The 23937-nt window shown below is 49.8% G+C and overlaps 1 protein-coding gene across 1 annotated transcript in view; it reads left to right on the top strand.

Moving 5' to 3' along the window:
• LOC120984658 (integral membrane protein 2A-like) overlaps window positions 1-4149 on the top strand; it is a 40199-nt gene extending 36050 nt beyond the window's left edge. Inside the window, exons 2-6 of the mRNA XM_040413415.1 lie at window positions 2911-3087; window positions 3174-3356; window positions 3438-3548; window positions 3630-3780; window positions 3908-4149. Of these exons, the coding sequence (XP_040269349.1) occupies window positions 2911-3087; window positions 3174-3356; window positions 3438-3548; window positions 3630-3780; window positions 3908-3996 (711 nt within the window). The 3' untranslated portion in view covers window positions 3997-4149. The remainder of the gene's footprint in view (window positions 1-2910; window positions 3088-3173; window positions 3357-3437; window positions 3549-3629; window positions 3781-3907) is intronic.
• Window positions 4150-23937: the final 19788 nt, after the last annotated feature.

Raw genomic sequence — 23937 nt, 5'->3', positions numbered from 1 at the left:
CCCCCCCCCCCCCCCCCCCCCCCCCCCCCCCCCCCTAGTATTAAACCTCCTTAACCCCCTCAGCCCCCCCCCCCTAGTATTAAACCTCCTTAACCCCCTCAGCCCCCCCCCCCCTAGTATTAAACCTCCTTAACCCCCTCAGCCCCCCCCCCTAGTATTAAACCTCCTTAACCCCCCCCCCCCCCTAGCTTAAACCCCTTAATGACCAGACCACTTTTTACACTTCTGACTACACTACTTTCACGTTTATTGCTCGGTCATGCAACTTACCACCCAAATGATCTTTACCTCCTTTTCTTCTCACTAATAGAGCTTTCATTTGGTGGTATTTCATTGCTGCTGACATCTTAACTTTTTTTGTTATTAATCGAAATTGACCGGTTTGTGTTTTTTTTGCAAAAAAATGACATTTTTCACTTTCAGTTGTAAAATTTTTCAATTAAAGCTACATTTCTATATAAATTTTCCTCCTAAATTTATTATTCTACATGTCTTTGATAAAAAAAAAATGCAATAAGTGTATATTTATTGGTTTGTGCAAAAGTTATAGGGCCAGATGTCTCATTCCTCTGACGGCTCGCTCCACTTTCACATGTGGCTAAAGTCAGTTTTATGATTGGCCCTTTAAGACTGTAATAAATGTGGTTTGACGGTAGCAGTTTATCCGTCAGTAAGCAGCTTTATAAAAGTCGCACGTCTCTTCACGAAAAAGTCGCATGTTCTATTAAAGTTCAAAAGTCTCATAAGATAAGCATGGTCCTCACTGGAGTGAAATTGCGCATTTTTTTGCGACTTTTTAAATAGTCCCAATAGTAAATCTGTCTAGAGATTAATTTACATAAGGAAACACGCCCACTTTCAGAAAACTGGCGCGCATAGTGCAGAGCAGAAAAAAGTCGCAAATTTGTGCGCAGTTTTAGCGTTTGCGCTTTTTATGCGTCTTTTTCACTCCATTATTCTGACTTGAGCTAATGATAAATCTGGCCCAAATAGTTTACAAACTATGGTACAAAAATGTGAATTTCCGCTTTTTGAAGCAGCTCTGACTTTCTGAGCACCTGTCATGTTTCCTGAGGTCCTACAATGCCCAGACAGTAGAAACACCCCACAAATGACCCCATTTTGGAAAGTAGACACCCTAAGGTATTCGCTGATGGGCATAGTGAGTTCATAGAACTTTTTATTTTTTGTCACAAGTTAGCGGAAAATTATGATATATTTTTTTTTTCTTACAAAGTCTCATATTCCACTAACTTGTGACAAAAAATAAAAACTTCCATGAACTCACTATGCCCATCACAAAATACCTTGGGTGTCTTCTTTCCAAAATGGGGTTACTTGTGGGGTAGTTATACTGCCCTGGCATTTTAAGGGACCTAAAGCGTGAGAAGAAGTCTGGAATCCAAATGTCTAAAAATGACCTGTGAAATCCGAAAGGTGCTCTTTGGAATATGGGCCCCTTTGCCCACCTAGGCTGCAAAAAAGTCTCACACATGTGGTATTGCCGTATTCAGGAGAAGTTGGGCAATGTGTTTTGGGGTGTCATTTTACATATACCCATGCTGGGTGAGAGAAATATCTCTGTAAATGACAACTTTTTACATTTTTTAATACAAAGTTGTCAATTTACAGAGATATTTCTCTCACCCAGCATGGGTATATGTAAAAAGACACCCCAAAACACATTGCCCTACTTCTCCTGAGTACGGAGATACCACATGTGTGACACTTTTTTGCAGCCTAGATGCGCAAAGGGGCTGAAAGTCCAACAAGTACCTTTTAGGAGGGCATTTTTTACGCATTTGGATTCCAGACTTCTTCTCACACATTAGGGCCTCTAAATTGCCAGGGCAGTATAAATACCACACGTGACCCCATTTTGGAAAGAAGACACCCCAAGGTATTCCGTGAGGGGCATGGCGAGTTCCTAGAATATTTTTTTTTTGGCACAAGTTAGCAGAAAATGATTTTTTTTTTTTTTTTTTTTTTTCTCTTACAGAGTCTCATATTCCACTAACTTGTGACAAAAAAAATAAAATTTCTATGAACTCGCCATGCCCCTCACGGAATACCTGGGGGTGTCTTCTTTCCAAAATGGGGTCACATGTCGGGTATTTATACTGCCCTGGCATTCTAGGGGCCCTAATGCGTGAGAAGAAGTCTGGAATATAAATGTCTAAAAAATGTATGGCGAGTTCATGTGAGATTTTTTGTCACAAGTTAGTGGAATATGAGACTTTGTAAGAAAAAAAATAATAATAATCAATTTCCGCTAACTTGTGCCAAAACAAAATTCTGAATTGAGCCTGACAGGGGGGTGATCAATGACAGGGGGGTGATCAATGACAGGGGGGTGATCAGGGAGTCTATATGGGGTGATCAATGACAGGGGGGTGATCAGGGAGTCTATATGGGGTGATCACCCCCCTGTCATTGATCACCCCCCTATAAGGCTCCATTCAGACATCCGTATGTGTTTTGCGGATCCGATCCGTGGATCCGTAAAACACATACGGACATCTGAATGGAGCCTTACAGGGGGGTGATCAATGATAGGGGGGTAATCAGGGAGTCTATATGGGGTGATCAGGGGTTAATAAGTGACAGGGGGGGTGTAGTGTGGTGCTTGGTGCTACTTATTACAGAGCTGCCTGCGTACCAGGTAGCAGGTATATCAGACGCTGTTATCAAAACAGCGTCTAATATACCTGTTAGGGGTTAAAAATCGGATCTACAGCCTGCCAGCGAATGATCGCCGCTGGCGGGCTGTAGATATACTCGTTTACCTCCGATTCCTGTGAACGCGCGCTCCTGTGTGCGTGCGTTCGCAGGAAATCTCGCGAGAGGACGCGCCGGCGCGTCTAGGAGGAATAACAGGGCCGCCAGAACGCGGTCCTGAGGTGGTTAAAGGGCCAGTGTCTGTGTTTCATCGCTGCTCTTTGTGTCTGGCAGGATCCGGAGGTGGGCACCGCAGGCCCGGACCCCCACTCCACGGGCCGCTGCCTGCTCACCCTCCTGGGCTTGGCGTTCATCTTGGCCGGGCTCATTGTCGGTGGCGCCTGCATCTACAAGTTTTTTGTTCCGCGGGTAAGTTTCCATGGGGCGTGGCCCAATGCTCCTGGGGTCCGGCTCTTGTGGGGCGTCAGTCATGGTGTACCCCGCTTTCCCTCCAGCACAAGATGTTTGAGGGGCAGCTCTCCTACATGGACCGCACGGAGCTGGAGGAGGAGCCGTACTACCTGCCCGTGTCCGAGGAGGCCGACATCCGCGAGGAGGACAACGTGGCGCTGATCCGCGTCCCTGTGCCCAGCTTCTCCGAGGGCGACTCCGCTGCCATCGTCCATGACTTCGACCGAGTAAGTGCACGAGGGGATCCCGTTGTCTCCTGGGGGTAGTGGATTTTGGGGTCCTGACGTATCCCCCCTCCCCCCACGCAGCTCCTCACCGCGTACCTGGACCTGCAGCTGCAGAAGTGTTACATCATCAGTCTGAACACGTCGGTGGTCCTGCCGCCCCGCAGCCTGATGGACCTCTTCATGAAGCTGGCGGTATGTACCCTGCCCCTCCCTGTTTAACCCTTCATTCTTGGTGGGGGTCCCCCGTAACCGCTGTGTCTCCTGTCACCGCAGAGCGGATCCTACCTACCACAGACCTACCTTGTGCGCGAGGAGCTGGTGGTGACGGAGCGGATCGATGACGTCTCTGAGCTGGGGGTCTTCATCTACCAGCACTGTGTGGGGCGGGAGACCTACCGGCTGCAGCGGAGGGACCAGCTCCCAGGTAAGACATGTAGGTTAAAGGGTCGGAAGCCCAGCTCTTCAGTAGACTTCTGAGATCTCTGCTTGCTGTCAGTGAATGTGGAAGGTGTTGGGGTCTTGCTGATGGCGGTCTCCGTGTTTCTTTGCAGGGATACAGAAGCGCTCGGCGGAGAGCTGCACGCAGATCGCCCACTTTGAGAACACGTTTGTGATGATGACCCGGATCTGCCACGAGTGAGGCGCGGCGGCGGTGGCGGTGGAGGCGGCTTCTTGATTTTTAACCTGTGCAGTGATAATCATTCTTGACCTGTGCTCCTGCTTGTAGCTTCTGTACGGACTGACGTCACCGCGTCCGGCGGCAAACCTCAGGAAATCACCTAGAATTAGCGGCTGCAACCTCCCCGACACCCGATGGCGGCAGTGGGTGGAGCTCCGCGGGCCTGTCCTCTGACACGAGCTTGTTTCTCCCTGCAGCGGCCGCCTCCTGACACCCACATTTTCTTAGGATGAACTTTGTACGTGTCACTGTCGCCCCCTATGTGATGTGCGGAGTATACATCTCCCCTCCCCTGCAATGGCGGTCCGTATTGCCTGTTTGGTTTGTTATATGGCGGGGGTTCTTTCCTGCACCTGTGGGGGTCATTATCTACAGCAGCAGAATCCAGCTGATGGGGTGTCCACCCCCGCAGCACATTCCTCCAGCTATAACTGATGTGGAAATGTTCTGCGCCAAACACACCCTGATGGGCTGACAAGAAGGGGGTCCCTGATTTATTTGGGGGGGGGGGGGGGCGGTCTCCAGTCTATAGTGTAGCTAGTATTTACTTGCAGAGTTACAATGTGACGCCCATTAATGTGTGTGTGGGGGGGGGTCCCTTATACTCCTGCTTGCTTAGCATATATGGGGGTGGGTTTGAAGGGGTTAATGCTCTGCGGCTGTGGTGAATGACTACCTTGAAATAAATTTGTTTCTTTACCCCCCCCACCCCTCCCGTCTGTGCTTTATTTAAAGGGCCCTGTGATTGGAGGAGGGGCCAGCCCCTCCCCTCGCTCAGCACCTGTCTAGTGGCTGTGCGGTGCCATGAGCGCCGAGGGGTGAAATATGCGCCGTGGCTGCCGGCTGTCTCAGCGTCGTTCCGGGCGGCAGGAGTTCAGAGTAGCTGACAGAAAGATAAGGCATGGCGGGTGCACCGAGGGTGATGGTGAGAGGGTTGGCGGGTGCACCGAGGGTGATGGTGAGAGGGTTGGCGGGTGCACCGAGGGTGATGGCGAGAGGGTTGGCGGGTGCACCGAGGGTGATGGCGAGAGGGTTGGCGGGTGCACCGAGGGTGATGGCGAGAGGGTTGGCGGGTGCACCGAGGGTGATGGCGAGAGGGTTGGCGGGTGCACCGAGGGTGATGGCGAGAGGGTTGGCGGGTGCACCGAGGGTGATGGCGAGAGGGTTGGCGGGTGCACCGAGGGTGATGGCGAGAGGGTTGGCGGGTGCACCGAGGGTGATGGCGAGAGGGTTGGCGGGTGCACCGAGGGTGATGGCGAGAGGGTTGGCGGGTGCACCGAGGGTGATGGCGAGAGGGTTGGCGGGTGCACCGAGGGTGATGGCGAGAGGGTTGGCGGGTGCACCGAGGGTGATGGCGAGAGGGTTGGCGGGTGCACCGAGGGTGATGGCGAGAGGGTTGGCGGGTGCACCGAGGCGAGAGGGTTGGCGGGTGCACCGAGGCGGGGGGCTCTGGAACGGCTGCACGGTTTTATTAAAGACCAATTGAACAGATGACTATGTAACAACACATCATATACACACAGACACGTATACAGAGGATAGATGAACTACTCCCACAACATTCAGGATATTTGGCTTTAGAGTGAAATTTCTGGAAAACGTAAATGATGTTATATGATGACAGTCGGGCGTTTAACGGCCATGAACGCCTTTGGGGGCAATGTTGTTTTTTTTCTTGTTGCATTGAACTTATTTTGAGCTAAAGAATTTTTTTCAATTGGTCTTTATTAACAATCTGGAGCCCTTTTCTCTGCCCAGAGCTGAGATGCTCTAATGGCTGCCAGTATATTTTCCGTCATCTGAGGAGCTGACAGACTCCTTATCTCTGCTCTGACACTATAAACCCTCATTCTAGCTCAGCCCTCATCTTACTGATAGGAATTGCTCAGATAAGTGTTTCTGACCTCTTAGTAGTTTATAGATGAGAGTTGCAAAAACAGTTAACCCTTTGGAATTAAACAGCTCAATATTTTTAATAAAGACCAATTTAAAGTTATTTTTATCTAAAAATAAGTTGAAGGCAATCCTAAAAATAAAAAAAATTGACTCCAAAGGTGTCCATAGTCTTTAAGTAGAAGCAGCAATGGTGGTTTTCCCCTACGCCTCCACAATGGCACCACCTGGAGCCTACCCCGCCTTCTTAGGAACAGGCAACAACTGTCAGATCAGCCAGTAAAAGGCCGCCTTCCCTCTCACCTTCTCCAGTTGTTTCCTGTCCCTGTGAAGGTTGTGGATTGGCTTGGAGCGCAGAGTCTTTGGGTTCGTTCTCCCGAGGTGTTCCGAGGGCCGCTGGGGGGGGGGGTCGCAGAGTAAGGTGGATCGTTCTTCCCTCCTCTCGGTATAAGTCTGGCGTGTGCTGGCTATCCCGGGCTTTCTTCCCTGTTCCCAGGTGAGGAACTGTTTCGTGCAGTGGTGGGGGGGGGTGTTCCCGTGGGTCAGGGAATGCTCCCCCATTCTCCAGAACGCTGACGTCCTCGCGCCAATCCATGCAGTGAAGGGAGAACGCCGTGGCTCATGCGTTCATCCCTTCTATGGTGGACATAGTGTGCCTCCCTGCTGGAGGTATGTCCTTACAGGCAGGCAGCGATTCCACCTGCAAGACCACGGACACCTCCAGCCCGGTAAGCCTCCTCCCTGAGGATACTTAATTTCACTTACCTTCCTCCCTTCTGTGCACAAGGAGTCAGTTCCTTCTTCTTGGGTGACGGCTCTCTGTTAGGGCTACATTTTATTCTAATTCATTTCCTCTATGCTTGTCTTCTAAGGGGAGGGAGAGCATTAAAGGGGAACCGTCCCAAAAGAAGAAATGTTCGTTATGTAAAAAGGGACTCTAGGCTTCTTCAAAAAAGTCTTTGTGCCTAAGACGTATTAACAGAGTTGTCTCTGAAGAAACTTTTACCCTGATAGAGAGCTTAAGAGCCATAATTAAAGAGGAAGTTGGTGCGGCGGTTAAAGCAAAACTTTCGGCCGTCCCTCTTAAAGCCTCCACTTCTAAGACCCTTATTCTGGAGGAGCAGGCTTCTGACTTTGAGAGGGACTTTCTTCTGACACAGGCTCTAGTGTCTCAGAGAATACCTTGGGATGTCTGCTCTATTCCATTGAGGATACTGAATCTCTGTTAAAAACTATCAGAGCTACAATAAGTTTGGAAGAACCCAAAGAGCCTCTCTGTCCAGGAACAGATGTTTTTGGGGCTTGCGGACAGGGAAAAACGAGTTAATCACAATAATATTAAGACTCCTACATAATGAGTGGAAGGATCCAGAGAAGTGGTAATCAGTATCTAAAATGTTTAAGATGAAGTATCCCTTTGCTGAAGAAGATTCCAGTTCTTGGGACAAACCTCCTAAGGTTGATGCTCCGGTAGCAAGGATTTCCAAAAAATCTTTACGAAAATTATAGCGGATGAGGCAAAGTTCTTCCATCGGGCAGGAATCTTACTGAGACCTTAGACGACTTCATAATCGCAGTTCTGACGGAGAATCACCTGCAGGTTCAACTTCAGACAGTATCAGACACCCTTTCAGATCTAGGTTGGATCATAAATCTTCAGAAATCTTGTCTTCTTCCCGAGCAGAAGAGAATATTCTTAGGAGTGCTGCTAGACTCTAATCAAATGTCTTCTTTTCTTCCATACCAGAAGCAGGAAGATTCTAAGGTCTTAATGGTTAAACATCCTCAATCAGGGATATCATGACCGTTCTAGGCCTCAGGACTTCCACTATTCCGTCAGTGAAGTGGTCCCAAGCCCACTTGAGGGTCCTTCAGTATTCCCTGTTATAGGTGTGGGACAAGAACCTCTTTAAATAAAAAATTCTGGCAAGGGTGAAGATCTCTCTTGATCGTGGTGGATCAAACTGGAAAATCTGTCCCGAGGAGTGGCGACAAGCGAAGTAAGTGGTGATTACAACCGATGCAAGCAGGGTTGGGGAGCATGCGTGAAAGGTGCGATGAAGCAAGGTTTATAGCAGCGGGATCTGGAACGGGCATCTTCCAACATGCGGCAACTGAGTGTGGTTTGACAAGCCCTAAAAGCCTTTGCTCCCTCGGTTCGGTTAGACCACGTAAGAATTCTTTCAGACAACACTATCTGAACAAACAGGGGGGGGCGAGAAGTCGTTCTCTATCTCTGATAGCAAAGAAGATCTTTGGGCCGAAGAGAATTTGTTGTCCCTTTCAGCCGTCTGTGTAAAAGGAATGGAAAATCTAGTGGCAGACTTTTTGAGCAGAGGACGACTAAGAGAAGGGTAATGGTGTATGAGTCCAGTGGTGTTCAGTGAAATTTGTGCTAAATGGGAACTTCCAAGGATTGACTTATTTGCCTCAAGGAAGAACAGGAAGGTGAAGAAGTTTTACTTTCTGTCCCTCCAGGATCAGCCTCTAAAAGTAGATGCTCTGTCGATTCCTTGGCCCAGTGGTCTCCTTTACGCCTTCCCTCCGTTCCCTCTAATTCCCAAGGTGTTAACAAAGATCATAGAAGAGAAAGCTCAAGTCATTCTGATAACACCGTTTTGGCCCAAAATTTAGCGGGGGAAGATTACTGGACTCTTCCTCTCCTGCCAGATCTCATATCTCAGGGTCCGGTTATGCTCCTCAGCTCGGTCTGACGGCCTAGAGGTTGAGAGGGCCATCTTGACAAAGAAGGTCCTTTCAGATTCAGTCATCGGCACTCTAATGCAGATCAGAAAACCTGTAACTTCGAAAATTTACCTGAGATCCTGGGAAGCCTTCTTATGTTTAGTGAAAGACCCTGGGACCCCTCCATGGCGCCAAATGTCGGATTTATCTTAGACTTCCTGCAAGCAGGCCTAGACAACGGTCTGAGAGTGAGCGCTCTGAAGGTTCAGCTGGCGGCACTGAGTGCTTTCATTGGGACTTGAATCTGGTCCTTTCTGTTTTGATGCATCCCCCCCTCTGAACCGATCAGTGATATTCCCCTGAGAATGTTGACACTTAAATTTTTTTATTTATTTTTTGGCCATTACACCAGCTAGGAAAATAGGAGAGATTCTGGCTTTTCTATCATGACACCTTACTTGACAATTTTTGAGGATAGGATTGTTTTGAGACATTCTCCTGAGTTCATCCCTAAGGTTGTTTCTTAATTCCATTGTCAGCAAGAAATCGCTCTTCTTTTTGTTCCCAGGCGGATTCAGAAAAAGAGAGATTGTTTCAGAACCTGGGCGGCAGGAGATGTGGTCTTCAGTACCTAGAACCTGAGGACGTCAGGAGATGTGGCCTTCAGTACCTAGAACCTGAGGACGTCAGGAGATGTGGCCTTCAGTACCTAGAACCTGAGGACGTCAGGAGATGTGGCCTTCAGTACCTAGAACCTGAGGACGTCAGGAGATGTGTGCTTCAGATCCTAGAGCCGATTAAGAACCTGAGCACGTGGGCTGCTAGATGGCCGCTAGCACATCCACAATACCCAGTCCCCATAGCTCTGTGTGCTTTTATTGTGTCAAAAAAACGATTGATAGATATGCAAATTAACCTGAGATGAGTCCTGTCCCTGAGAAGGCGGCTACCCTCCAGGTGGTGCCGTGGTGGAGCCTAAAGGAAAATCCAATTACCGGTAAGAGTAATTATCTCAGAAGCCGACCCCAGTGCTGGGTGTACGGCCACAAAATGTCAGTGTCTCAGGAACTTGTCCTGTGGCCCCGAGCATCAATTACAGCCTGAAAACGACGTCTCCTGCTGTTCACAAGGCGACTTATTGTCTGCTGAGGCACGGCAGCCCTCAACGTGCCCCGTCACAGGGTGAGGAACCCTGTATATAAAATATATGCTGCCACCTCTATCACAAGACATCCAGCAGATAACGCCATCTCTCTTTAGAAGATGGCGCCGCCTCTCTCTATATAACATGACGTCCAGCAGATGGCGCCGCCTCTCTCTATATAACATGACGTCCAGCAGATGGCGCCCCCTCTCTCTATATAACATGATGTCCAGCAGATGGCGCCGCCTCTCTATAACATGACGTCCAGCAGAAGGCGCCGCCTCTCTCTATATAACATGACGTCCAGCAGATGGCACCGCCTCTCTATATAACATGACATCCAGCAGATGGCGCCGCCTCTCTATATAACATGACGTCCAGCAGATGGCGCCGCCTCTCTCTATATAACATGACATCCAGCAGATGGCGCCGCCTCTCTATATACAACATGACGTCCAGCAGATGGTGCCTCCTCTCTATATATAACATGACATCCAGCAGATGGAGCCTCCTCTCTATATATAACATGACATCCAGCAGATGGCGCCTCCTCTCTATATATAACATGACATCCAGCAGATGGCGCCTCCTCTCTATATATAACATGACATCCAGCAGATGGAGCCTCCTCTCTATATATAACATGACATCCAGCAGATGGCGCCTCCTCTCTATATATAACATGACATCCAGCAGATGGCGCCACCTCTATATATAACATGACATCCAGCAGATGGCGCCTCCTCTCTATATATAACATGACATCCAGCAGATGGCACCACCTCTCTATATATAACATGACATCCAGCAAATGGCGCCTCCTCTCTATATATAACATGACATCCAGCAGATGGCGCCGCCTCTCTATATACAACATGACGTCCAGCAGATGGCGCTACCTTTCTAAACAACATGACGTCCAGCAGATGGCGCCGCCTCTTTGTATATAACATGACGTCCAGCAGATGGCGCCGCCTCTCTATATAACATGACGTGCAGCAGATGGCGCCGCCTCTCTATATATAACATGACATCCAGCAGATGGCGCCACCTCTCTATATATAACATGACATCCAGCAGATGGCGCCGCCTCTCTCTATATAACATGACATCCAGCAGATGGCGCCGCCTCTCTCTATATAACATGACGTCCAGCAGATGGCGCCGCCTCTCTCTATATAACATGACGTCCAGCAGATGGCACCGCCTCTCTATATATAACATGACATCCAGCAGATGGCGCCACCTCTCTATATATGACATGACATCCAGCAGATGGCGCCGCCTCTCTATATATAACATGACATCCAGCAGATGGCGCTGCCTCTCTATGTATAACATGATGTCCAGCAGATGGCGCCACCTCTCTATATATAACATGACATCCAGCAGATGGCGCCGCCTCTCTCTATATAACATGACATCCAGCAGATGGCGCCGCCTCTCTATATACAACATGATGTCCAGCAGATGGCGCCTCCTCTCTATATAACATGACGTCCAGCAGATGGCGCCGCCTCTCTATGTATAACATGACATCCAGCAGATGGCGCCACCTCTCTATATATAACATGACATCCAGCAGATGGCGCCGCCTCTCTCTATATAACATGACATCCAGCAGATGGCGCCGCCTCTCTATATACAACATGATGTCCAGCAGATGGCGCCTCCTCTCTATATAACATGACGTCCAGCAGATGGCGCCGCCTCTCTCTATATAACATGATGACCAGCAGATGGCGCCGCCTCTCTATATAACATGACGTCCAGCAGATGGCGCCACCTCTCTATATATAACATGACATCCAGCAGATGGCGCCGCCTCTCTATATAACATGACGTCCAGCAGATGGCGCCGCCTCTCTATATAACATGACGTCCAGCAGATGGCACCGCCTCTCTATATAACATGACGTCCAGCAGATGGCGCCCCCTCTCTATATATAACATGACATCCAGCAGATGGCGCCGCCTCTCTCTATATAACATGACATCCAGCAGATGGCGCCGCCTCTCTATATACAACATGACGTCCAGCAGATGGCGCCTCCTCTCTATATATAACATGACATCCAGCAGATGGCGCCACCTCTCTATATATAACATGACATCCAGCAGATGGCGCTGCCTCTCTATATAACATGACGTCCAGCAGATGGCGCCGCCTCTCTATATAACATGACGTCCAGCAGATGGCGCCACCTCTCTCTATATAACAGGATGTCCAGCAGATGGCGCCGCCTCTCTCTATATAACAGGATGTCCAGCAGATGGCGCCGCCTCTCTATATAACATGACATCCAGCAGATGGCGCCACCTCTCTCTATATAACATGACGTCCACCAGATGGCGCTGCCTCTCTATATAACATGATGTCCAATAGATGGCGCCACCTCTCTATATATAACATAACGTCCACCAGATGGCGCCGCCTCTCTCTATATAACAGGATGTCCAGCAGATGGCGCCTCCTCTCTCTATATAACATAACGTCCAGCAGATGGCGCCGCCTCTCTATATAACATGACGTCCAGCAGATGGCGCCGCCTCTCTATATAACATGACGTCCACCAGATGGCGCCGCCTCTCTATATATAACATTATGTCCAGTAGATGGCGCCACCTCTCTATATATAACATGACATCCAGCAGATGGCGCCGCCTCTGTCTATATAACATAACGTCCAGCAGATGGCGCCGCCTCTCTATATATATCATGACGTCCAGAAGATGGCGCCGCCTCTGTCTATATCACATAACGTCCAGCAGATGGCGCCGCCTCTCTGTATATAACATGATGTCTAGCAGATGGCGCCGCCTCTCTCTATATAACATGACGTCCAGCAGATGGCGCTGCCTCTCTATATAACATGATGTCCAGCAGATGGCGCCGCCTCTCTATATAACAGGATGTCCAGCAGATTGCGCCGCTTCTCTCTATATAACATGACGTCCAGCAGATGGCGCCACCTCTCTATATATAACATGATGTCCAACAGATGGCGCCGCCTCTCTATATAACATGATGTCCAGCAGATGGCGCCGCCTCTCTATATATAACATGACGTCCAGCAGATGGCGCCGCCTCTCTCTATATAACATGACGTCCAGCAGATGGCGCCGTCTCACTATATAACATGACGTGCAGCAGATGGCGCCGCCTCTCTATATAACATGACGTCCAGCAGATGGCGCCGCCTCTGTCTATATCACATAACGTCCAGCAGATGACGCCGTCTCACTATATAACATGACGTCCAACAGATGGCGCCGCCTCTCTCTATATAACATGATGTCCAGCAGATGGCGCCATCTCTCTATATATAACAGGATGTCCAACAGATGGCGCCGCCTCTCTATATATAACATGATGTCCAGCAGATGGCGCCGCCTCTCTATATAACATGACGTCCAGCAGATGGCGCCGCCTCTCTATATATAACATGATGTCCAGCAGATGGCGCCGCCTCTCTATATATAACATGACGTCCAGCAGATGGCGCCATCTCTCTATATAACATAACGTCCAGCAGATGGCGCCGCCTCTCTATGTATAACATGACGTCCAGCAGATGGCGCCGCCTCTCTATATATAACATGATGTCCAGCAGATGGCGCCATCTCTCTATATAACATGATGTCCAGCAGATGGCGCCGCCTCTCTATGTATAACATGACGTCCAGCAGATGGCGCCGCCTCTCTATATATAACATGACGTCCAGCAGATGGCACCACCTCTCTCTATATAACAGGACGTCCAGCAGATGGCGCCGCCTCTCTATATATAACATGACGTCCAGCAGATGGCGCCGCCTCTCTATATATAACAGGATGTCCAACAGATGGCGCCGCCTCTCTCTATATAACAGGATGTCCAACAGATGGCGCCGCCTCTCTATATATAACATGACGTCCAGCAGATGGCGCCGCCTCTCTCTATATAACATGACGTCCAGCAGATGGCGCCGCCTCTCTATATATAACATGACGTCCAGCAGATGGCGCCGCCTCTCTATATATAACATGACGTCCAGCAGATGGCGCCGCCTCTCTCTATATAACATGACGTCCAGCAGATGACGCCATCTCACTATATAACATGACGTCCACCAGATGGCGCCACCTCTCTATATAACATGACGTCCAGCAGATGGCGCCGCCTCTCTCTATATAACATGACGTCCAGCAGATGGCGCCGCCTCTCTATATATAACATGACGTCCAGCAGATGGAGCCGCCTCTCTCTATATAACATGACGTCCAGCAGATGGCGCCGCCTCTCTCTATATAACATGACGTCCAGCAGATGGCGCCGCCTCTCTATATATAACATGACGTCCAGCAGATGGCGCCGTCTCACTATATAACAGGACGTCCACCAGATGGCGCCACCTCTCTCTATATAACAGGATGTCCAACAGATGGCGCCGCCTCTCTCTATATAACATGACGTCCAGCAGATGGCGCCGCCTCTCTATATATAACATGACGTCCAGCAGATGGCGCCGCCTCTCTCTATATAACATAACGTCCAGCAGATGGCGCCTCCTCTCTATATATAACATGATGTTCAGCAGATGGCGCCATTTCTCTCTATATAACATGACGTCCACCAGATGGCGCCGCCTCTCTCTATATAACATGACGTCCAGCAGATGGCGCCTCCTCTCTCTATATAACATGACGTCCAGCAGATGGCGCCGCCTCTCTATATATAACATGACGTCCAGCAGATGGCGCCTCCTCTCTATATATAACATGATGTTCAGCAGATGGCGCCGCCTCTCTCTATATAACATGACGTCCAGCAGATGGCGCCGTCTCTCTCTATATAACATGATGTCCAGCAGATGGCGCCTCCTCTCTCTATATAACATGACGTCCAGCAGATGGCGCCTCCTCTCTCTATATAACATGACGTCCAGCAGATGGCGCCGCCTCTCTATATATAACATGACGTCCAGCAGATGGCGCCTCCTCTCTATATATAACATGATGTTCAGCAGATGGCGCCATTTCTCTCTATATAACATGATGTCCAGCAGATGGCGCCGCCTCTCTCTATATAACATGACGTCCAGCAGATGGCGCCGTCTCTCTCTATATAACATGATGTCCAGCAGATGGCGCCGCCTCTCTCTATATAACATGATGTCCAGCAGATGGCGTCGCCTCTCTATATAACATGACGTCCAGCAGATGGCGCCGTCTCTCTATATATAACATGACGTCCAGCAGATGGCGCCGCCTCTCTCTATATAACATGATGTCCAGCAGATGGCGCCTCCTCTCTCTATATAACATGACTTCCAGCAGATGGCGCCGCCTCTCTATATATAACATGACGTCCAGCAGATGGCGCCGTCTCTCTCTATATAACATGACGTCCAGCAGATGGCGCCGTCTCTCTATATATAACATGACGTCCAGCAGATGGCGCCGCCTCTCTCTATATAACATGATGTCCAGCAGATGGCGCCTCCTCTCTCTATATAACATGACGTCCAGCAGATGGCGCCGCCTCTCTATATATAACATGACGTCCAGCAGATGGCGCCTCCTCTCTATATATAACATGATGTTCAGCAGATGGCGCCATTTCTCTCTATATAACATGACGTCCAGCAGATGGCGCCGCCTCTCTATATAACATGACGTCCAGCAGATGGCGCCTCCTCTCTATATATAACATGATGTTCAGCAGATGGCGCCATTTCTCTCTATATAACATGACGTCCAGCAGATGGCGCCGCCTCTCTATATAACATGACGTCCAGCAGATGGCGCCGTCTCTCTCTATATAACATGATGTCCAGCAGATGGCGCCGCCTCTCTATATAACATGATGTCCAGCAGATGGCGCCGCCTCTCTATATAACATGACGTCCAACAGATGGCGCCGTCTCTCTATATATAACATGACGTCCAGCAGATGGCGCCGCCTCTCTCTATATAACATGACGTCCAGCAGATGGCGCCTCCTCTCTCTATATAACATGACGTCCAGCAGATGGCGCCGCCTCTCTATATATAACATGACGTCCAGCAGATGGCGCCGCCTCTCTCTATATAACATAACGTCCAGCAGATGGCGCCTCCTCTCTATATATAACATGATGTTCAGCAGATGGCGCCTCCTCTCTCTATATAACATGACGTCCAGCAGATGACGCCATCTCACTATATAACATGACGTCCACCAGATGGCGCCACCTCTCTATATAACATGACGTCCAGCAGATGGCGCCGCCTCTCTCTATATAACATGACGTCCAGCAGATGGCGCCGCCTCTCTATATATAACATGACGTCCAGCAGATGGCGCCGCCTCTCTCTATATAACATGACGTCCAGCAGATGGCGCCGCCTCTCTCTATATAACATGACGTCCAGCAGATGGCGCCGCCTCTCTATATATAACATGACGTCCAGCAGATGGCGCCTCCTCTCTATATATAACATGATGTTCAGCAGATGGCGCCATTTCTCTCTATATAACATGACGTCCAGCAGATGGCGCCGCCTCTCTATATATAACATGACGTCCAGCAGATGGCGCCGCCTCTCTCTATATAACATAACGTCCAGCAGATGGCGCCTCCTCTCTATATATAACATGATGTTCAGCAGATGGCGCCTCCTCTCTCTATATAACATGACGTCCAGCAGATGACGCCATCTCACTATATAACATGACGTCCACCAGATGGCGCCACCTCTCTATATAACATGACGTCCAGCAGATGGCGCCGCCTCTCTCTATATAACATGACGTCCAGCAGATGGCGCCGCCTCTCTATATATAACATGACGTCCAGCAGATGGAGCCGCCTCTCTCTATATAACATGACGTCCAGCAGATGGCGCCGCCTCTCTCTATATAACATGACGTCCAGCAGATGGCGCCGCCTCTCTCTATATAACATGACGTCCAGCAGATGGCGCCGTCTCACTATATAACAGGACGTCCACCAGATGGCGCCACCTCTCTCTATATAACAGGATGTCCAACAGATGGCGCCGCCTCTCTCTATATAACATGACGTCCAGCAGATGGCGCCGCCTCTCTATATATAACATGACGTCCAGCAGATGGCGCCGCCTCTCTCTATATAACATAACGTCCAGCAGATGGCGCCTCCTCTCTATATATAACATGATGTTCAGCAGATGGCGCCATTTCTCTCTATATAACATGACGTCCAGCAGATGGCGCCGCCTCTCTCTATATAACATGACGTCCAGCAGATGGCGCCTCCTCTCTCTATATAACATGACGTCCAGCAGATGGCGCCGCCTCTCTATATATAACATGACGTCCAGCAGATGGCGCCTCCTCTCTATATATAACATGATGTTCAGCAGATGGCGCCGCCTCTCTCTATATAACATGACGTCCAGCAGATGGCGCCGTCTCTCTCTATATAACATGATGTCCAGCAGATGGCGCCTCCTCTCTCTATATAACATGACGTCCAGCAGATGGCGCCTCCTCTCTCTATATAACATGACGTCCAGCAGATGGCGCCGCCTCTCTATATATAACATGACGTCCAGCAGATGGCGCCTCCTCTCTATATATAACATGATGTTCAGCAGATGGCGCCATTTCTCTCTATATAACATGATGTCCAGCAGATGGCGCCGCCTCTCTCTATATAACATGACGTCCAGCAGATGGCGCCGTCTCTCTCTATATAACATGATGTCCAGCAGATGGCGCCGCCTCTCTGTATAACATGATGTCCAGCAGATGGCGTCGCCTCTCTATATAACATGACGTCCAGCAGATGGCGCCGTCTCTCTATATATAACATGACGTCCAGCAGATGGCGCCTCCTCTCTCTATATAACATGACGTCCAGCAGATGGCGCCGCCTCTCTCTATATAACATGATGTCCAGCAGATGGCGCCTCCTCTCTCTATATAACATGACGTCCAGCAGATGGCGCCGCCTCTCTATATATAACATGACGTCCAGCAGATGGCGCCTCCTCTCTATATATAACATGATGTTCAGCAGATGGCGCCATTTCTCTCTATATAACATGACGTCCAGCAGATGGCGCCGCCTCTCTATATAACATGACGTCCAGCAGATGGCGCCTCCTCTCTATATATAACATGATGTTCAGCAGATGGCGCCATTTCTCTCTATATAACATGATGTCCAGCAGATGGCGCCTCCTCTCTATATATAACATGATGTTCAGCAGATGGCGCCATTTCTCTCTATATAACATGACGTCCAGAAGATGGCGCCGCCTCTCTATATATAACATGACGTCCAGCAGATGGCGCCGCCTCTCTCTATATAACATGACGTCCAGCAGATGACGCCATCTCACTATATAACATGACGTCCACCAGATGGCGCCACCTCTCTATATAACATGACGTCCAGCAGATGGCGCCGCCTCTCTCTATATAACATGACGTCCAGCAGATGGCGCCGCCTCTCTATATATAACATGACGTCCAGCAGATGGAGCCGCCTCTCTCTATATAACATGACGTCCAGCAGATGGCGCCGCCTCTCTCTATATAACATGACGTCCAGCAGATGGCGCCGCCTCTCTATATATAACATGACGTCCAGCAGATGGCGCCGTCTCACTATATAACAGGACGTCCACCAGATGGCGCCACCTCTCTCTATATAACAGGATGTCCAACAGATGGCGCCGCCTCTCTCTATATAACATGACGTCCAGCAGATGGCGCCGCCTCTCTATATATAACATGACGTCCAGCAGATGGCGCCGTCTCACTATATAACAGGACGTCCACCAGATGGCGCCACCTCTCTCTATATAACAGGATGTCCAACAGATGGCGCCGCCTCTCTCTATATAACATGACGTCCAGCAGATGGCGCCGCCTCTCTATATATAACATGACGTCCAGCAGATGGCGCCGCCTCTCTCTATATAACATAACGTCCAGCAGATGGCGCCTCCTCTCTATATATAACATGATGTTCAGCAGATGGCGCCATTTCTCTCTATATAACATGACGTCCACCAGATGGCGCCGCCTCTCTCTATATAACATGACGTCCAGCAGATGGCGCCTCCTCTCTCTATATAACATGACGTCCAGCAGATGGCGCCGCCTCTCTATATATAACATGACGTCCAGCAGATGGCGCCTCCTCTCTATATATAACATGATGTTCAGCAGATGGCGCCGCCTCTCTCTATATAACATGACGTCCAGCAGATGGCGCCGTCTCTCTCTATATAACATGATGTCCAGCAGATGGCGCCGCCTCTCTATATATAACATGATGTTCAGCAGATGGCGCCTCCTCTCTCTATATAACATAACGTCCAGCAGATGGCGCCTCCTCTCTATATATAACATGATGTTCAGCAGATGGCGCCTCCTCTCTCTATATAACATGACGTCCAGCAGATGACGCCATCTCACTATATAACATGACGTCCACCAGATGGCGCCACCTCTCTATATAACATGACGTCCAGCAGATGGCGCCGCCTCTCTCTATATAACATGACGTCCAGCAGATGGCGCCGCCTCTCTATATATAACATGACGTCCAGCAGATGGAGCCGCCTCTCTCTATATAACATGACGTCCAGCAGATGGCGCCGCCTCTCTCTATATAACATGACGTCCAGCAGATGGCGCCGCCTCTCTATATATAACATGACGTCCAGCAGATGGCGCCGCCTCTCTCTATATAACATAACGTCCAGCAGATGGCGCCTCCTCTCTATATATAACATGATGTTCAGCAGATGGCGCCTCCTCTCTCTATATAACATGACGTCCAGCAGATGGCGCCACCTCTCTATATAACATGACGTCCACCAGATGGCGCCACCTCTCTATATAACATGACGTCCAGCAGATGGCGCCGCCTCTCTCTATATAACATGACGTCCAGCAGATGGCGCCGCCTCTCTATATATAACATGACGTCCAGCAGATGGAGCCGCCTCTCTCTATATAACATGACGTCCAGCAGATGGCGCCGCCTCTCTCTATATAACATGACGTCCAGCAGATGGCGCCGCCTCTCTATATATAACATGACGTCCAGCAGATGGCGCCGTCTCACTATATAACAGGACGTCCACCAGATGGCGCCACCTCTCTCTATATAACAGGATGTCCAACAGATGGCGCCGCCTCTCTCTATATAACATGACGTCCAGCAGATGGCGCCGCCTCTCTATATATAACATGACATCCAGCAGATGGCGCCGCCTCTCTCTATATAACATAACGTCCAGCAGATGGCGCCTCCTCTCTATATATAACATGATGTTCAGCAGATGGCGCCATTTCTCTCTATATAACATGACGTCCAGCAGATGGCGCCGCCTCTCTCTATATAACATGACGTCCAGCAGATGGCGCCTCCTCTCTCTATATAACATGACGTCCAGCAGATGGCGCCGCCTCTCTATATATAACATGACGTCCAGCAGATGGCGCCTCCTCTCTATATATAACATGATGTTCAGCAGATGGCGCCGCCTCTCTCTATATAACATGACGTCCAGCAGATGGCGCCGTCTCTCTCTATATAACATGATGTCCAGCAGATGGCGCCTCCTCTCTCTATATAACATGACGTCCAGCAGATGGCGCCGCCTCTCTATATATAACATGACGTCCAGCAGATGGCGCCTCCTCTCTATATATAACATGATGTTCAGCAGATGGCGCCATTTCTCTCTATATAACATGATGTCCAGCAGATGGCGCCGCCTCTCTCTATATAACATGACGTCCAGCAGATGGCGCCGTCTCTCTCTATATAACATGATGTCCAGCAGATGGCGCCGCCTCTCTATATAACATGATGTCCAGCAGATGGCGTCGCCTCTCTATATAACATGACGTCCAGCAGATGGCGCCGTCTCTCTATATATAACATGACGTCCAGCAGATGGCGCCGCCTCTCTCTATATAACATGATGTCCAGCAGATGGCGCCTCCTCTCTCTATATAACATGACGTCCAGCAGATGGCGCCGCCTCTCTATATATAACATGACGTCCAGCAGATGGCGCCTCCTCTCTATATATAACATGATGTTCAGCAGATGGCGCCATTTCTCTCTATATAACATGACGTCCAGCAGATGGCGCCGCCTCTCTATATAACATGACGTCCAGCAGATGGCGCCTCCTCTCTATATATAACATGATGTTCAGCAGATGGCGCCGCCTCTCTCTATATAACATAACGTCCAGCAGATGGCGCCTCCTCTCTATATATAACATGATGTTCAGCAGATGGCGCCTCCTCTCTCTATATAACATGACGTCCAGCAGATGGCGCCGCCTCTCTATATATAACATGACGTCCAGCAGATGGCGCCGCCTCTCTATATATAACATGACATCCAGCAGATGGCGCCATTTCTCTCTATATAACATGATGTCCAGCAGATGGCGCCGCCTCTCTATATAACATGACGTCCAGCAGATGGCGCCGTCTCTCTCTATATAACATGATGTCCAGCAGATGGCGCCGCCTCTCTATATAACATGATGTCCAGCAGATGGCGCCGCCTCTCTATATAACATGACGTCCAACAGATGGCGCCGTCTCTCTATATATAACATGACGTCCAGCAGATGGCGCCGCCTCTCTATATAACATGACGTCCAGCAGATGGCGCCGCCTCTCTATATAACATGACATCCAGCAGATGGCGCCGCCTCTCTATATATAACATGACGTCCAGCAGATGGCGCCGCCTCTCACTATATAACATGATGTCCAGCAGATGGCGCCGCCTCTCACTATATAACATGATGTCCAGCAGATGGCGCCGCCTCTCTATATAACATGACGTCCAGCAGATGGCGCCGCCTCTCTATATAACATGACGTCCAGCAGATGGCGCCGCCTCTCTATATATAACATGACGTCCAGCAGATGGCGCCGCCTCTCACTATATAACATGATGTCCAGCAGATGGCGCCGCCTCTCTCTATATAACATGATGTCCAGCAGATGGCGCCGCCTCTCTCTATATAACATGACGTCCAGCAGATGGCGCCGCCTCTCTATATATAACATGACGTCCAGCAGATGGCGCCGCCTCTCTATATATAACATGACGTCCAGCAGATGGCGCCGCCTCTCACTATATAACATGACATCCAGCAGATGGCGCCTCCTCTCTATATATAACATGACATCCAGCAGATGGCGCGGCCTCTCTATATAACATGACGTCCAGCAGATGGCGCTGCCTCTCTATATATAACATGATGTCCAGCAGATGGCGCCGCCTCTCTATATAACATGACGTCCAGCAGATGGCGCTGCCTCTCTATATATAACATGATGTCCAGCAGATGGCGCCGCCTCTCACTATATAACATGACATGCAGCAGATGGCGCCTCCTCTCTATATATAACATGACATCCAGCAGATGGCGCCGCCTCTCACTATATAACATGACATCCAGCAGATGGCGCCTCCTCTCTATATAACATGACGTCCAGCAGATGGCGCCGCCTCTCTATATAACATGACGTCCAGCAGATGGCGCTGCCTCTCTATATATAACATGACGTCCAGCAGATGGCGCCGCCTCTCTATATAACATGATGTCCAGCAGATGGCGCCGCCTCTCTATATAACATGATGTCCAGCAGATGGCGCCATCTCTCTCTATATAACATGACGTCCAGCAGATGGCGCCGCCTCTCTATATAACATGACGTCCAGCAGATGGCGCCGCCTCTCTCTATATAACATGACGTCCAGCAGATGGCGCCGCCTCTCTCTATATAACATGATGTCCAGCAGATGGCGCCGCCTCTCTCTATATAACATGACGTCCAGCAGATGGCGCCGCCTCTCTCTATATAACATGACGTCCAGCAGATGGCGCCGCCTCTCTCTATATAACATGACGTCCAGCAGATGGCGCCGCCTCTCTCTATATAACATGATGTCCAGCAGATGGCGCCATCTCTCTCTATATAACATGACGTCCAGCAGATGGCGCCGCCTCTCTATATATAACATGACGTCCAGCAGATGGCGCCGCCTCTCTATATAACATGACGTCCAGCAGATGGCGCCGCCTCTCTATATATAACATGACGTCCAGCAGATGGCGCCGCCTCTCTATATATAACAGGATGTCCAACAGATGGCGCCGCCTCTCTCTATATAACAGGATGTCCAACAGATGGCGCCGCCTCTCTATATATAACATGACGTCCAGCAGATGGCGCCGCCTCTCTCTATATAACATGACGTCCAGCAGATGGCGCCGCCTCTCTATATATAACATGACATCCAGCAGATGGCGCCGCCTCTCTATATATAACATGACGTCCAGCAGATGGCGCCGCCTCTCTCTATATAACATGACGTCCAGCAGATGACGCCATCTCACTATATAACATGACGTCCACCAGATGGCGCCACCTCTCTATATAACATGACGTCCAGCAGATGGCGCCGCCTCTCTCTATATAACATGACGTCCAGCAGATGGCGCCGCCTCTCTATATATAACATGACGTCCAGCAGATGGAGCCGCCTCTCTCTATATAACATGACGTCCAGCAGATGGCGCCGCCTCTCTCTATATAACATGACGTCCAGCAGATGGCGCCGCCTCTCTATATATAACATGACGTCCAGCAGATGGCGCCGTCTCACTATATAACAGGACGTCCACCAGATGGCGCCACCTCTCTCTATATAACAGGATGTCCAACAGATGGCGCCGCCTCTCTCTATATAACATGACGTCCAGCAGATGGCGCCGCCTCTCTATATATAACATGACGTCCAGCAGATGGCGCCGCCTCTCTCTATATAACATAACGTCCAGCAGATGGCGCCTCCTCTCTATATATAACATGATGTTCAGCAGATGGCGCCATTTCTCTCTATATAACATGACGTCCACCAGATGGCGCCGCCTCTCTCTATATAACATGACGTCCAGCAGATGGCGCCTCCTCTCTCTATATAACATGACGTCCAGCAGATGGCGCCGCCTCTCTATATATAACATGACGTCCAGCAGATGGCGCCTCCTCTCTATATATAACATGATGTTCAGCAGATGGCGCCGCCTCTCTCTATATAACATGACGTCCAGCAGATGGCGCCGTCTCTCTCTATATAACATGATGTCCAGCAGATGGCGCCTCCTC

This window comes from Bufo bufo, unplaced genomic scaffold (assembly GCF_905171765.1).
Source record: "Bufo bufo unplaced genomic scaffold, aBufBuf1.1, whole genome shotgun sequence".
NCBI classification, from domain to species: Eukaryota; Metazoa; Chordata; class Amphibia; order Anura; family Bufonidae; genus Bufo; species Bufo bufo.
The sequence above is the reverse complement of the archived record's forward strand: the minus strand, read 5'-3'. Positions and strand labels throughout refer to the sequence as shown.